Here is a 15,038-nt window from a genome sequence, read left to right on the forward strand (position 1 = left end):
CCTCTCTGAGCTTTCAAATGTAATGGTATAAGTGGTCTAAGTGTGTAGTCACTCAGTTGTGTCCGGCTCTGAGACTACATGGACTGTAATGCACCAGGCTCCTCAGCCCATTGGATTTTCCAGGTAAGAATACTAGAGTGGGTTGCCATTCCCTTCTCCAGGGGATCTCCCCGACCCAGGGATGGAACATAGGTCTCCCACATTGCAGGCAGATTCTTTACCACCTGAGACCAGGGAAGCCCCGTGGTGGTATACACAGTATTAAATAAAACTTCTGAAATATGTTTTCCTAACCATAATTATACATTATTTTCAACATTGTTTATTTGTGCCTCTTCCTCTTACCCTAATCACATTTGCCAATGATTTACAATGATTTATTTCCCTCTTTTTCAAAATAAACTTGACCTTTTTTAAAGAGCAATTTTAAGCTCAAAGTTGAAAGTACAGAGGTTTCCTATATAACCCCTGCCACTACACACACACAACCACCCCCTCCGTCAACATCTCACATAAGAGTGGTACATTTGATGCAATGAACCTACATTGACACATCATTGTCACCCACAGTTTACATTAGGTGTCAGGTTTGGTGCTGAACATTCAATGCATTTAGATAAATGTATACTTGACATATACTTATCGTAACAGTTTCATAAAGAACACTTTCACTGCCCAAAAGGTTCTTTTGGATCCCTCTAACCTCTGGCAACGACTGATCTTTTCATTATTTACATAATTTTGCCTTTTCCAGAATGTTATACACTTGGGATCAAACAGTATGCAACTTTTCCAGACTGGTTTCTTCCACTTACCAATACTCATTTAAGGTTCCTTCATGTCTTTTCATGGCTTGATAGCTCACTTCGTTTTAGCAATGATATATTCCATTGCCTGGATGTGCCACAGTCCGTTCATCCATTCACTGACTGCAGAACATATCCGTTGCTTCCAAGTTTTAGCAAGTATGAATACAGATGCTGTGAATACCCATGTGCAGGTTTTGGTGGGCACAAGTTTTCAACTCATTTGGGTAACTATTAAGATGCGTGACTGGATTATATGGTAAGAAACTTCCAAACTGGAAGCAGGGTGGCTGGACCATTTTGCATTCCCAACAGCAATGAATGAGAGTTCCTGCTGCTCCACATCCTCATCAGTACTGGGTGGTATTTTCTGGATTTTGGTCACTCTAACCAAGGTGTGTGGTGGTAATTTTGACAATCCCATATTAATGAGCAGTACCCTAATGATGATATGTGATGTTAAATATCTCTTCTCTGATAAGGTAAGTATTAAGATTTTTGCCCACTTTAAAATTGAGTCTTTATCCTACTACTGAGTTCCAAGAATTCTTTATGTATTTCAGGTAACAGGTATCTTTTGCATAGGTCTTGTTTTCTCATTCTCTTACTTCCCTTTATCCATTTCAAAGGTCAGTTTATTTCTGTTTCTTAGTTCACTAATGCTGTTTTTATCTTAAATAACTATTCTACTCTCTGAGTTTATTTTATATACTTTTCTAACTTTCTGTTTCAAAGGTTCAGTTTGTTTTCTCCCTAATTATCTTTTTTTTATAGATACTGACTATAAATTTCACTGTATCTCTTCAGCCACATTCCATATCTGACCTGCCATTATTTAGTTCTAACTTTTAGTAATTTCAATTTTGGATTCTGAGTTTTTTTGCAAGTGTGAAAACAGAAGCGATGTATCAATTTTTCTTGGAATGTATTATAGCCCAGAATGTGACCATTTTGAAAATAATATACTCTGAAGGATACACAAATACCAATACATATTTTAAACTCTAAGTTTATTTATTGACACCAGCCTAGAGAGACAGCACCCACAAAACAAGAATAAAGTTATTAAAATGAATAAGTTGGATACTGTTAAACAATTCAAGATGGCTAAACAGCTGATGCAGTAAGAAAAACAAGTTAGTGAATTAAAGGTAAACCTGAAGAACTTTCACAGACCAAAGTAAAGAGGCAAGTACAGAAGAAGCATTTTTTTAAAAGGTGGAAAAGAGATCCAGAAGTTTCAACATATAACCAACAGGAATTCTAGAAAGCAACAAGAGAATGGAAAAAAGGTAATATTAAACAAATAATAGGTAAGGATTTCCCAAACTAAAAACATGAGTCCTCAGACTTAAAGTGTGCAACTAGCTATATTTTCCAAACTTACTCCACAATTTCAAACTGTTAAGAATTTCTCTTGAGGGAGGGGACACATGTATGCCTACATCCTATTCGTGCTGATGTGTGGCAGAGGCCGGCACCATATTGTAAAATAATTATCTTCCAATTAAAAAAAAAAGAATTTCTCTTAGAGCACTGAAGAATGTATTATTCTGGAGGGGGGAAAAAGTAAATATGGAGAAAACAGTGGGATGAAACAAAAATTTTAGCCAAAAAACAAAAAAGTTAAATATACTAACAGTAAAAATGCTTAACATTAAATGAAAACTTCAAAATATCAACTTATCCAACTGAGAGAGGAAGAGGGGAGGACAGAGAAGAAAATTATGCTACAGTTTTTGTCTTGTGTAGGACACGAATATAAATAGTATACTGTTATAAACTTATAGTTAAGCATGCATATACAAACTATAAGGGTGATCATTTAAAAAACTGAAATAAAACATACAACTCTGAAATTATTAGGGGGGAACAAAGGGAAAGGAAACTTGATCAAGCCAAATAACCCAACAGAAAACACAGTAAATATAAAGCACAAATCAAGGAAATTAGTAACTAAATCTAAACTTATTAGTAATTACAAAATAAAGTATAGCAGTGCTACCACCAGACAACATAGGATATAATGTGAAACATTATGTGAGACAAAAAGGTACTGCACACTGATTTAAAAACACAAAAGATTTACAAGTCCAGAATATACAAAACAAAAACTGGAATTACAAGGAGAAACTGAAATGTTCATACATACTAGAAGTTTCCAGAAGACACCTATTTCAATTCATACTTAAGTACAGTATTTAATTGAAGAATGCTTTCAACAGTGTCAGCAATGCTGCAGGGCAAATTTGAGAATGCCTTTAGAGAGATACACTGATAAGAAACAAACTATAAATAAGTCTAGCTCAGCAGAGGAGTATCAGATGTAAACAATGAAACCTACCTTTTTCCTAACAGAGCTGTCATACAGTAAGTTTGAAAACAAACTTGACCAAAATTAAAAGTACCACTGATTTTTTTCATAAAAGGTCAGATCCATGCAAAAACAGGGGGGAAAAAACCCACCACACTAGTCAAGGAGCATTTTATTCTTCAAGCACCTGGGAAAGTTCAACAGTATGTATCTAAGAACATAAGCTTTGGAGTCCAACAAATCTGAGTTTAAGTGTTAACTCCTTGTGTTACAAAACTCATACAAATATATGAAGCTCTAAGTCTTACAACTATTAAGTGGGGATGGTAATTTGTAGCTCCATAAAGCTATCACTAAGATGAAATGAAATAATGCCTGGCACAGAGGGCTCAATAATTAACAATTATTGCTGTTACTATTAAATTGTATTGGGGTGCAAGATGTGAGAAACTTCATAATATTGTTGGTATTAATTAACATGTTTTGCAAAGCGTTTTTGATTCTAAAGTCACACAGGAAATATTTTCCATTTATTTTTCATAATACTTGGATTCTCAGGTTGTAACAAAAACTATATGTAGTTTTAAAATTAAAATTAGAACTGCTGGTTTTAGACTGATAGAATAAGTAACAGCTCTCATTCTATTACCAAGTGCTCCAAATTTCCAATCTAAGAAAGACAAAAAGATAAAGAAGGCAGTATTACTGTCATTCTCTAGTCCTTGTAATTTCTTGCCTTTACAACCAGAAACATCTCCAGAGAGAAAATGCCCAATGGGATTTAGTCATGCACTGAAACCAGAGAACCACTCCAAACAGCTGTTTTAGTGGTAAGGATACCCTGAGCAACTTCTTTATATTTATTGAAGAAATGTCACTATTATGCCTACAGAAGAAAGTTTATGGGCAAGAAAGTTTTAAGTAATTAAAGGAAGATCTTATTCATGTGTTCTAATATATTAAGTCCTTGAAAAACAAACAAAAAACAAAACACCTACTTTTAGTTCTCAGTACTCAAGGGGATGTATTATAGAAGATATTGAAGCAGAGTCCCCACACCTCACCTCCAAAGTAAAAGAAGAAACAAGCCTGAGTTCCCTTAACATTAGGTTTATTGCAAACTTAAACATGGGGAATATATCAAAGCAAATACTATTCATACATGGGTTTGTTCACGAAGTATATAAATCAATCCCTTACTTGTGTCTCATAAACTCAGTTCAACAGGCTTTCCATAATTACTTCTAAGTATAAAGCTCACAATATAGTTCCTTACCTTTCCATTAGCTTCTCTTTATCCCAATTGAAGTGGCTAAGGAGTATTCTTGTGATAGTTGCTGGATTCTAAAGAAGGGGGGGAAAAAAGTCATTTTAAGGTAATAGCACTTATTGACATTTAGTGAATTTTTTAGGTTGAATTTACTCTTCTATAACACCCCACCCAAATTACTTTTCCTAAGGTATTTCTTTATTCCCCTAAGAAAATACAACATTTTAAGAGCAAGACTATTTACAAATAGTTTGTCACACTAATGTCATGTTTCTATGAGATTCTAAAGCAGAATTCACAATAAGCCAAGAAGAAATTAAATGAAAAACTACTGTATTAAATCAAGCACTAATAAAGTGAACTTTTTTGCAATTAGATTTAACAGACTGCCACATCAACACATTGTAAATCAATAAAGTTTCTAATATTTTACGTACTGAATAGCTATAATCAGTCCAAACCATTTTTAATTCAAAAGGCCCACACTTAATGAAAAAGACAAAACATCTGTACTATGAAATATTTTATAGAGTATCATCTGTAATCACTATTTCATTTCTCAAAGGAAACCACAGAGTCCAAAGTCTACTGCCCCATCATCATGCAGTGATGTCACAGACCCTCCCATTTTCCGTGAAACTAGTGAACAGTTTTATCTCAGTAAGATGATGGGGCCTAGAAGATGAAGGAAATCCAACTTATTCAAAGACACCAGAGCTAGTTACAAGGTCAAAAGTGAAATTCAAACCTGAGTCTGCTTATCTGTACTTTATGTATGATTTTATTATATCAAGTAACATTTCAAAAACGGTCTCTGCATATAAACCATAGTTAGACAGCAATGTTCCGGCACAGTAAGTGTTTGGGCTTCCCTGGTGGCTCAGACGGCAAAGAATCCGCCTGCAATGCAGGAGACCTGGGTTTGATCCCTGGATCTGGAAGATGCCCTGGAGAAGGGAATGGCAACCCACTTCAGTATTCTTGCCTGGAGAATTCATGAACAGAGAAGCATGGCAAGCTGCAGTCCACAGGGTCTCAAAAGAGTTGGACACGGCTGAATTAATAACACACATTACTGATTTAGTTTAAAAGCAATCCTGTATAAAAATGTCATGAAAGAATCCCTATCAATTATTCTTAGTAATACCATTTGTCACAAAAATTCACAGACATCCACACTGCTGCTGTTGTTTAGTTGCTAAGTTGTGTCCGACTAACCTTTGGCAAAAAAGCCAAAGATGCAGATATTGTAAGTCCCAACCCTCTGCTCCAAGCACATTTTGCTAATCCATCTAGGTATTCCTTACTTCTTAGACTCAGACTTCCTTAAGAATCTTCCTTCAACACATCATTTGAGAAAAACACTGTCAGTCTATAAGAATAGGTGAAAAGAAACCTATTAGCTCACTCTAAATTATAATATTTGTACAGAATATAGATTTTATCACATATCCAGCTCTTTTACAATAGGATTGTAGGCTTCCCTTGTGACTCAGCTGGTAAAGAATCCACCTGCAATGCAGGAGATCTGGGTTCAATCCCTGGGTTGGGAAGATCCCTCGGAGAAGGGAACGGCTACTCACTCCAGTACTCTGGACTGGAGAATTCCATGGCATCACAAAGAGTCGGATAGGACTGAGCAACTTTCACTTGCCTATAACTGAAATAGTTATTCAGTCATATTTAAAATAAGGGCAATAATCCCACCAATTAGGGAAATTTAGTAGTACTCACTGGGATTTTGTAACTATAACTTTGGGACATCCAAAACACTATACATTCTCTGCCACTGGGAAAAACTTTTCAGGAACTGTTAAGTCTCAACTTGCAAAGAGAAAAATGGGAGAGGTGGGGAAATGCCCTCTTTGACCTAATATTGTTAAGTGCCTTTTCTGTGTTTGAGATCCCACATCAAAAACTGGTCTCGTCCAGAGTTTCCAAACCTGCTTTATTGATTCTTCAAAAATAACTATGGAATGTTCTATTAAAAGACAGATTCCTAGGTTCCACCCCTAAACTTGCTTGTTGCCAAAGGGATTCAGAACATTAGGCCAGTGGTCCCCCAGGATGAAGAAAACATGGCAATCTTTCTGGTTTGGGCTGTTCAAAAATTTCTGTGTAGGTGTAAGTGTTCGTTTAGTAATGTACACAGGGACCTCCCTGGCAGTCCAGTGGTTAAGACTTCACCTTCTCATGCTGGGCAAGCAAGTTCAATTCCTGGTTGGGGAGCTAAGATACCACAGGCCTCAGGGCCAAAAAACCAAATTACAGGGAATTCCCTGGCTGTACAGTGGTTAAGACTTCGCTTTCCAATGCAGTGGATGCAGGTTCGATCCCTGGTCAGGGAGCTAAGATTCCACATGACTCTTGGCCAAGAAACCAAAACATAAAACAGAAGCAATACTGTAACAAATTCAATAAAGACCTAAAAAAAAAATGTACATACTTTATTTAGGTACATGCCATAAAATTTTCCCCAGAAGGATACTGAGGAAATTAGATAAAGGATACTGGAAAATTTGGCTAAACCACATCATAATGCCAAAATAGCTATATTTTGCCAGTGATCTACACTTCAGGCCAGAGAATATTTCACAATACTAAATAAATATATTTGGGTCACTATCTCAGTGCAGCTGGCTCAAGTCATTTATGTGCACTGAATGTAAGGAAAGGTGATGGAAAAATAACGTTTACTGTCCATCTACTGTATTCCAGACCCTGTGTAAGAACGTCCCAGTTGGTGCCAGTGGCAAAGAATCTGCCTGCCAATGCAGGAGACATAAGAGATGTGGGTTCGATCCCTGGGTAGGGAAAAACCCCTGGAGAGGAAATGGCAACCCATTCCAGTATTCTTGCCTAGAAAATCCCATGGACAGAGGAGCCTGGTGGGCTACAGTCCATGGGGTCAAAAACCAGTCAGACGTGACAAGAGACTGAGCACACAGGCACAACACAGTACTTTATATGCCCCATCTAATCCCCAAAGCCCTCTGTAAGGGAAACATGCCCACTTCCCACTTCAAATATGAGAGAACTGTGACTAGGCTCCAGCAGCATACAAAAACTACCCAGCATCCACCTCTGCTGCTGCTGCTAAGCCGCCTCAGCCATGTACGACTCTGCGCGACCCCACAGCCGGCAGCCCACCAGGCTCCCGCGCCCCTGGGATTCTCCAGGCAATAACACTGGAGTGGGTTGCCATTTCCTTCTCCAATACAGGAAAGTGAAAAGTGAAAGTGAAGCCGCTCAGTCGTGCCCGACTCCTAGTGACCCCATGGACTGCAGCCTACCAGGCTCCTCCGTCCATGGGATTTTCCAGGAAAGAGTACTGGAGTGGGGTGCCATCCCCTTCTCCATCATACCTCTAATTAAGTACAACAGTCGGAAATTCTAGCCTAGGACAATCTGGATCTAATATTCCTTCATTTATTCCATGTGGGAGAATCCAAAGGAATATTAAAAACATTACTTATATATGTTTAAATATCTTTTATATCCTCCACAACAGGGTAATTCAAGGCAGAATGAGGAGGGGATGACAGAAAGCTATAAGGCACAAGGGCATTTGAGGGACTGAAAAATGTTATGGTTGGTAATGATGAGGGAAAATCTTTATCAAAACTCAAACTATACACTTAGAAATGGGTACCTTTACTCAAATAAAAGTTACACATTAATCATGTTTATTTTTATTTAAAAACAGAACAAACTGACTTTTGGTCCTGGCATCTCCCTCCCACCAATTACAACTAAAAACTGCACAAAATACAACCAACAAGAGTCCTCTAACAAGTAACAGCAGGTAGATTGGGGAGAACAGGGAAGAACAACAAATAAGATGGTAATGAGTATCCTGTTTGTTTTACCTCCTGGCTTGGACGCAAGCGTGGGCCAAATAGGCATAACTGTGTAATAGGCATGATCGGCAAAAACTCAGACAAGCGCACCTTCTTGGTCAGAGGACTAGGGCAAATGCCCCTGAAGAAGTCAGAGAGAATACTTCTCATTTTCCTTTATTTATTTCTCCCAGCCTTGGCCTGAGACCAGTCCCAGCCATGAAACTACACTACTGCAGACCACAGAGAACTACCAGGGAAAACCCACTGCTCTGAACAGAGGAACAAGGAAGGACTCTGTTGTGGAGAGTGTGAGAGAATCCCTACTATTTTCTGTTTTTCTCTTGCCACTTCACCTCAAGGCATGACAGGCAGAAAACTAAAACTGAGAGAAGTCCATACATTCAGCTAGAGGAATGAAGAAAAGGGCCCCTGGGAGACAGAGGAAATCACTAAGGAGAGAGACGCAGAAGCAGATTCCTAATTCTATGATGAACCAAGTCCTAGGCGCAAATGCAAGCAATACACGTGTGGAACAGCCAAAGAAGAATAGAAGTTTCCAGAACAGAATTATGATATAAACCACTGCCCAAATCCTAGATCAACCTAGTGGGAATGGGAGGGACAAAGTGAACATAGCAAAGATTTAGGAAACTGAACAGCTAATGGGATCAACCTGTACATAAGGTGAGAAAGAACTGCAGGTGGAACCTACCTGGGTTCACTTGTTTACTAAAACAAATAAAAGATCCTTACCATTTTTGAAAGGATTTTAAGACGATACAGAATCTCACACAACATACTACACATGCAGGAGAGAATACAGAACTACCAGAAACAAAGTAAGAACAATCACAAAAATCTGACCAACTATCAAGGGAGAAGACAATCACCTGAGTCTGACCCCAAGATGACCCAGATATTAGAATTATCAAAGACTTTTGAAGCATCTGTTAAAAACATGACACATTAGGCAAGGGTGAACACCTTAAAATGAATGAAAGAGATTCTTAGGACAGAAGCTCAAATTATTTAAAAAAAAAAAAAAAAGAAAAGAAAGAAGAACCAAATGGAAAATTTTAGGAATTAAAAAACTCTAAGATCACTGGATGGGCTCAAGAGCAGAGAGGAGATGAGAGAGCAGTCAGTGAACTCAAAGATATGTCAATAACAACAGTGAGTGAGTGAGTGTGTGTATGGGTGTGTATGAAGTCTTGGGGCCCTGTGGGATAATAGCAAAAGCTACCAGCCTAAAATTCTATATTCAATGAAAGTATAGTTCAGGATCGAAGCAAAGGATATTCTCAGAGAGAAGAAAACCAAGAGAACTACTGCCAGCAGACCTGTTTTAAAGGAACTGCTAAAGAAGTTCTCCAAATAGAAAGGGAATGGCAGCAGAGGGTAACCTAGAATTTCAGGAAAGGAGGAAGAGCAACAAAAATGGTAAATGAGTAAATATCATAGTCTATGTTTCTCCTCTTATGTTTCTGAAAATAAACAGAATTGCTGAAACCAAAAATTATAATGTTATATAAACTAAAAATTATATATGTTATGGTGAGGGGAAAGGTTAAATGCATACCGATGTAACACATATGACAGCTACAATACAAAGGGACAGACACAAACATTATCCATATAGCTGAAAGGTTTCTATGTTTCACTTGGAGTGGGAAAATATTAACTCTAAGTAGACTGTGAAGTGAAATATTTGTATATAACGCCTAGAGCAACCACTTAGAGATAAAAGCACCAATACATATATAAAGTTGAATATTTTTAAAATTTCAATCCAAAAGAAAGCAGAAAAGGAAGACAGAAGAGGAAAATAATTTAAAACACCAAAATTCAACCACATCAGTAACTACGTTAAATGTGAAAAGTGGGGAAAAAACAAAAACAAACAAAAAAACAACACTTAAAAGACAGAGGTAACTATACAAATACCAAATTATTATGTTATATACCTGAAACTGATGTCATATGTCAATTATGCTTTAACTAAAAAAAGAAATCTTTGTGCTGCTAAATGAAAATAAAAGACAAGAGACAGAAAGTTTAATTTTTTTAAGGAAAACTATATATTGTTTATATAACAACCCATTTTCCAATATAATGATATACAGAAACTAAAAGTAAAAAAATTTTTTAAAGATGTATTATGCAAAACACAAATCAAGCAAAAGCTGCAGCAGCTGTTTTTCTCAAAGTAAACTTCAAAACAGGAAAATTTACCAAGGATAAAGAGAAATCTCAGTGGAAAGGTCAAGTCACCAAGAAAACATGCACCTAACAATAAAGTCCCATAATAAATGAAGCAAAAGCTGACAGAAATGAAAGCAAAACAGAAAAATCCACAATTATATTTAGAGATTTCAAAACTCCTCTCAGTAATCCACTGAATGGACGATTCAGAAAATAAATCATCTTCTATTAAGTAATCCAAAGGTCAACGAGGAAGTCTTGAAGAAAATTAGAAAACATCTTGAACTGAGGAATATGAAAATACAAAACATCAAAATTCGTGAAATGTAGCTAATGTTGTTTAGGAAGAAATTGTGTTAAATGCTTACATTAGAAATGAAGAAAGATTAAAAAAAAATTCTTAAGTGCAAACTACACCTAACACAAGCAGAAGAATTAATAAAAAGAAGTCAATAAAACTGAAGACAGAAAAACAAGAGAAAATAAATGAAACCAAAAGCTGTACTAAACATGAACAGAATGCAAGCAAGGACTAAACAAGGGACTTCTCTGCTGGTCCAGTGGCTAAGACTCTGCACTCCTAATGCAGGGGACCCAGGTCCAATCCCCGATGAGGGAATTAGATCCCACATGCAACAACTAAGAGTTCATTCACATGCCACAACTAGAAAATCCTGCATGCTGCAACTTAAGATCCAGCACAGGTAAAATACAGCCAACCAGAAAAAGTTTCAAAGTTTCTTATAAAGCTAAACATAATATTTAACCCCAAAATCTGACTATTAGGAATTTACCCAAGTGAAACGAACACTTATGTTCACCCAAAACCTGTATGAAGATGTCTATGTGTGTGTGTGTGTCTGTGAGTCTGTGTGTCAGACGCTCAGTCGTGTCCAACCCTATGCAACCCACAGACTATAGCCTGCGAGGCCCCTCTGTCCATGGGATTTTCCAGGCAAGTACTGGAGTGGGTTGCCATTTCCTCTCCAGATGTGTATATCTATATATACACTCATACAAACACACACAGACACACACATATATATAAAACAGCTTTATTCATACCTGGTAAAAACGGAGAACAATCTAAACATTTTGCAACTAGGGAATGTATAAACAATGGTGGTACAGCCACTGGATGGACTACTACTCACCAACAAAGAACTATTGTTACAACAGTACATATGAATCTCAAATGCAAATTCTAAGTGAAAGAAAGTGAAAGTCGTGTCCGACTCTTTGCGACCCCGTGAACTGTAGCCCACCAGGCGCCTCCGTTACCAGGCGCCTCCGTCCATGGGATTCTCCAGGCAAGAATACTGGAGTGGGTTGCCATTTCCTTCTCCAAGTGAAAGAAGCTATACTCAAATGGCTACATATTATTGCAAGATTCCATTTTTATGACAAGGTAGAAAAGGCAAAATACAAGGATGGTATACAAATCTTCTAGTTGCCAGGGGTTGGTGGGTGGTATGATTTGGACAAACAGGATATAAGAATGGAGCCTTTTAGAGGGTGATAATGGAACTGTTCTGTAAGCTGGCTGAGATGGAATTTATATTCTTTTGTCAAAATTCATGGAATTATACACCTAAAAGTACGCAAAAGCCTTTGACTGTGTGGATCACAACAAACTATGGAAATTTCTTCAAGAGATGGGAATATCAGACCACTCTACTTGCCTCCTGAGAAATCTGTATGCAGCTCAAGAAGCAAGAGTTAGAACCGGACATGGAACAATGGACTGGTTCCAAACTGAGAAAGGAGTACATCAAGGATGTACATCGTCTTATAGCAATAACCTCAGAGATCCAGATGATACCACTCTTATGGCAGAAAGCTAAGAGAAACTGAAGAGCCTCTTGCTGAAAGTGAAAGATTAGAGTGAAAAAGCTGGCTTAAAACTCAACATTCAAAAAAACTAAGACCATGGCATCTGGTCCCATCACTTTCTGGCAAATAGATGGGGAAACAATGCAAACAGTGAGACTTTATTTTCTTAGGCTCCAAAATTACTGCACATGGTGACTGCAGCCATGAAATTAAAAGAAGCTTGCTCCTTGGAAGAAAAGCTATGACCAACCTGGACAGCATATTAAAAAGCAGAGATATTACTTTACCAACAAATGTCCCTCTAGTCAAAGCTATGGTTTTTCCGGTAGTCATGTACAGATATGAGAGTTGGACCATAAAGAAAGCTCAGTGCCTAAGAATTGATGCTTTTGAACTGTGGTGTTGGAGAAGACTCTTGAGAGTCCTTTGGACTGCAAGGAGATCCAACCAGTCAATCCTAAAGGAAATCAGTCCTGAATACTCATTGGAAGGACTGAAGCTAAAGCTCCAATACTTTGGCCACCTGTTGCGAAGAACTGACTCACTGGAAAAGACCCTGATGCTGGGAAAGATTGAGGGCAGGAGGAGAAGGAATGACAGAGGATGAGACAACTGGATGGCATCACCGACTTGATGGTGATGGACAGGGAAGCTGGGACTGCTACAATCCATGCAGTCCCAAAGAGTCAGACAGGACTGAGAGACTGAACTGAAAAGTGTAAATTGAGTGTATGCAAATTGAAATATAAACTTAAAATATAAATTATGAGAGTAATTAACTTGTACTAGAGCACCAATAATGGAATTCTGACTATTAAAAGTGCAATGATACCTCACAACCCATCAATCACACTCCTGGGTATTTTTATACCCACTAATTCAAAAACATACGTGCACTGCAATGGTCACAGTAGTAGTACGTGAAATTCGCAAGATATGGAAGCAACCTAAGCATCCGTCAACAGAAGAATGGATGCAGATGTGGTGTATATACATGCAATGGAATATTACTCAGGCACAAAAGGAATGCATTTTTGCATTTGCAGCCACGTGGAGAGACTTGGAGGTCACTCAGTTCAGTTCACTCCCTCAGTCGTGTCTGACTCTTTGCGACCCCATGGACTGCAGCACACCAGGCCTCCCTGTCCATCACCAACTCCCAGAGTTTACTCAAACTCATGTCCATTGAGTCGGTGATGCCACCCAACCATCTCATCCTCTGTCGTCCCCTTCTCCTCCTGCCTTCAATCTTTCTCAGCATCAGGGTCTTTTCAAATGAGTCAGCTCTTCTCATCAGGTGGCCAAAGTATTAGAGTTTCAGCTTCAATATCAGTCCTTCCAATGAACACCCAGGACTGATCTCTTTAGGGTAGACTGGTTGGATCTCCTTGCAGTCCAAGGGACTCTTAAGAGTCTTCTCCAACATCACAGTTCAAAAGCACCAATTCTTATTGGTGTTTCTTTAAAAAAAAAAAAAAAGAAGAAGAAGAAGATACAAACAAGCCAAATAAAATCAGTTAATGAGCAAAATCACCAAATTAGAAAACTAATACTTGCAGCAATATATTTAACCTTTAGGACAATAAGGCAATCTAAAATTTCACATGATCTCTAGTTACAAGCTCTAAAACAATGGTGTTCCCCTACTGGCTACATATTAGGATCTCCTCTGAAAATGTAAAAATATCAATACATGACTTCAGCACCAGTAATGTGGTTTCAACTGTCTGGAATGGGAAATGGATACGTGTACTTTTCACCCAACTATAACCTGCAGTTCCCCCAGACAACAGCAGTACCAGCCAGAGTTAGGGACTAATGCCCTGAACAGTCCCACTATGAAGGGCTCTGACGTGCATGTGTAGAACTCCCATATGAACACACTGGCTTAGTGTTTTAGTAATTGAAGAAAATTACATTCTGTGGTTACAGCAGTAGTGCTTGCTTTCAAAGTATGTCCAAAGTTCCATTTCTGGATTTTTAAAAAGTGGGTCTCAATATGACAACTGTCCCAGCTGACTATGCACTATCATCCTCTATTCTTTGATCAAATGGTCCTCAACTATGGTAGTCCATTAGAATCATATGAAGCACTTTAAAAAACTGATGTGCAACCCACATCCAAGGCTAAATACATCAAGAAGCAAAGTAAGGGAGGAGAGATGGAGGAGGGGACTGGGTGCAAAAGGGAAAAATCTTGGCAGTACCATTATACTGAAAGCTTCCTGGCATTCCAACATGCAGCCAAGGTGGAGAACATACATGCAGACATGCCCACACTCTACAGTATGACAGAATCCCCTGGCAGATCAACCAAGCTATTGAATGACATTCCTAGGATTAGTACTATGGAGAAGCAACTATTTTTGAAAAGTCTCAAGAGATAATCCTTATTTTAGGGGAAAGCTAAATATCAGATGAAAGGGTTTTATAATATAAAACAGTAGTCTAAGATGAAACAGCAAAAAAAATTTTTTTAAAAACCCAATTATCATACATAGAAAAGACCCCACAAAGGCTAGCTTTTTCTCAAAATTTGATCTGAAATAGAACGGGTTGTAGATTTCATTTCAAAACTCAGTTTGACAATTTTCCTATACAAGAAAGGGCTCATGCTTCTATTTTTCTATTCAGCTTAATCTGACCTCCTTAAGAGGGCTTCCCAGGTGGCTCAAACTGTGAAGCATCTACCTGCAATGCAGTAGACCTGGGTTTGATCCCTGGGTCTGATCCCTGGGTCGGGAAGATCCCCTGGAGAAAGAAATGGCAAC

General features: G+C 38.0%; 1 protein-coding gene across 2 annotated transcripts in view; it reads right to left on the reverse strand.

Moving 5' to 3' along the window:
- The window catches only part of ARIH1 (ariadne RBR E3 ubiquitin protein ligase 1), a 98,533-nt gene that overhangs the window by 49,451 nt on the left and 34,044 nt on the right, over positions 1 to 15,038 (reverse strand). For both annotated transcript variants that reach the window (XM_068963391.1, XM_068963392.1), the window contains one exon: positions 4,397 to 4,464. In XM_068963391.1, the coding sequence (XP_068819492.1) occupies positions 4,397 to 4,464 (68 nt within the window). The remainder of the gene's footprint in view (positions 1 to 4,396; positions 4,465 to 15,038) is intronic.

Source organism: Capricornis sumatraensis, chromosome 2 (genome assembly GCF_032405125.1).
Source record: "Capricornis sumatraensis isolate serow.1 chromosome 2, serow.2, whole genome shotgun sequence".
Classification (NCBI taxonomy): Eukaryota; Metazoa; Chordata; class Mammalia; order Artiodactyla; family Bovidae; genus Capricornis; species Capricornis sumatraensis.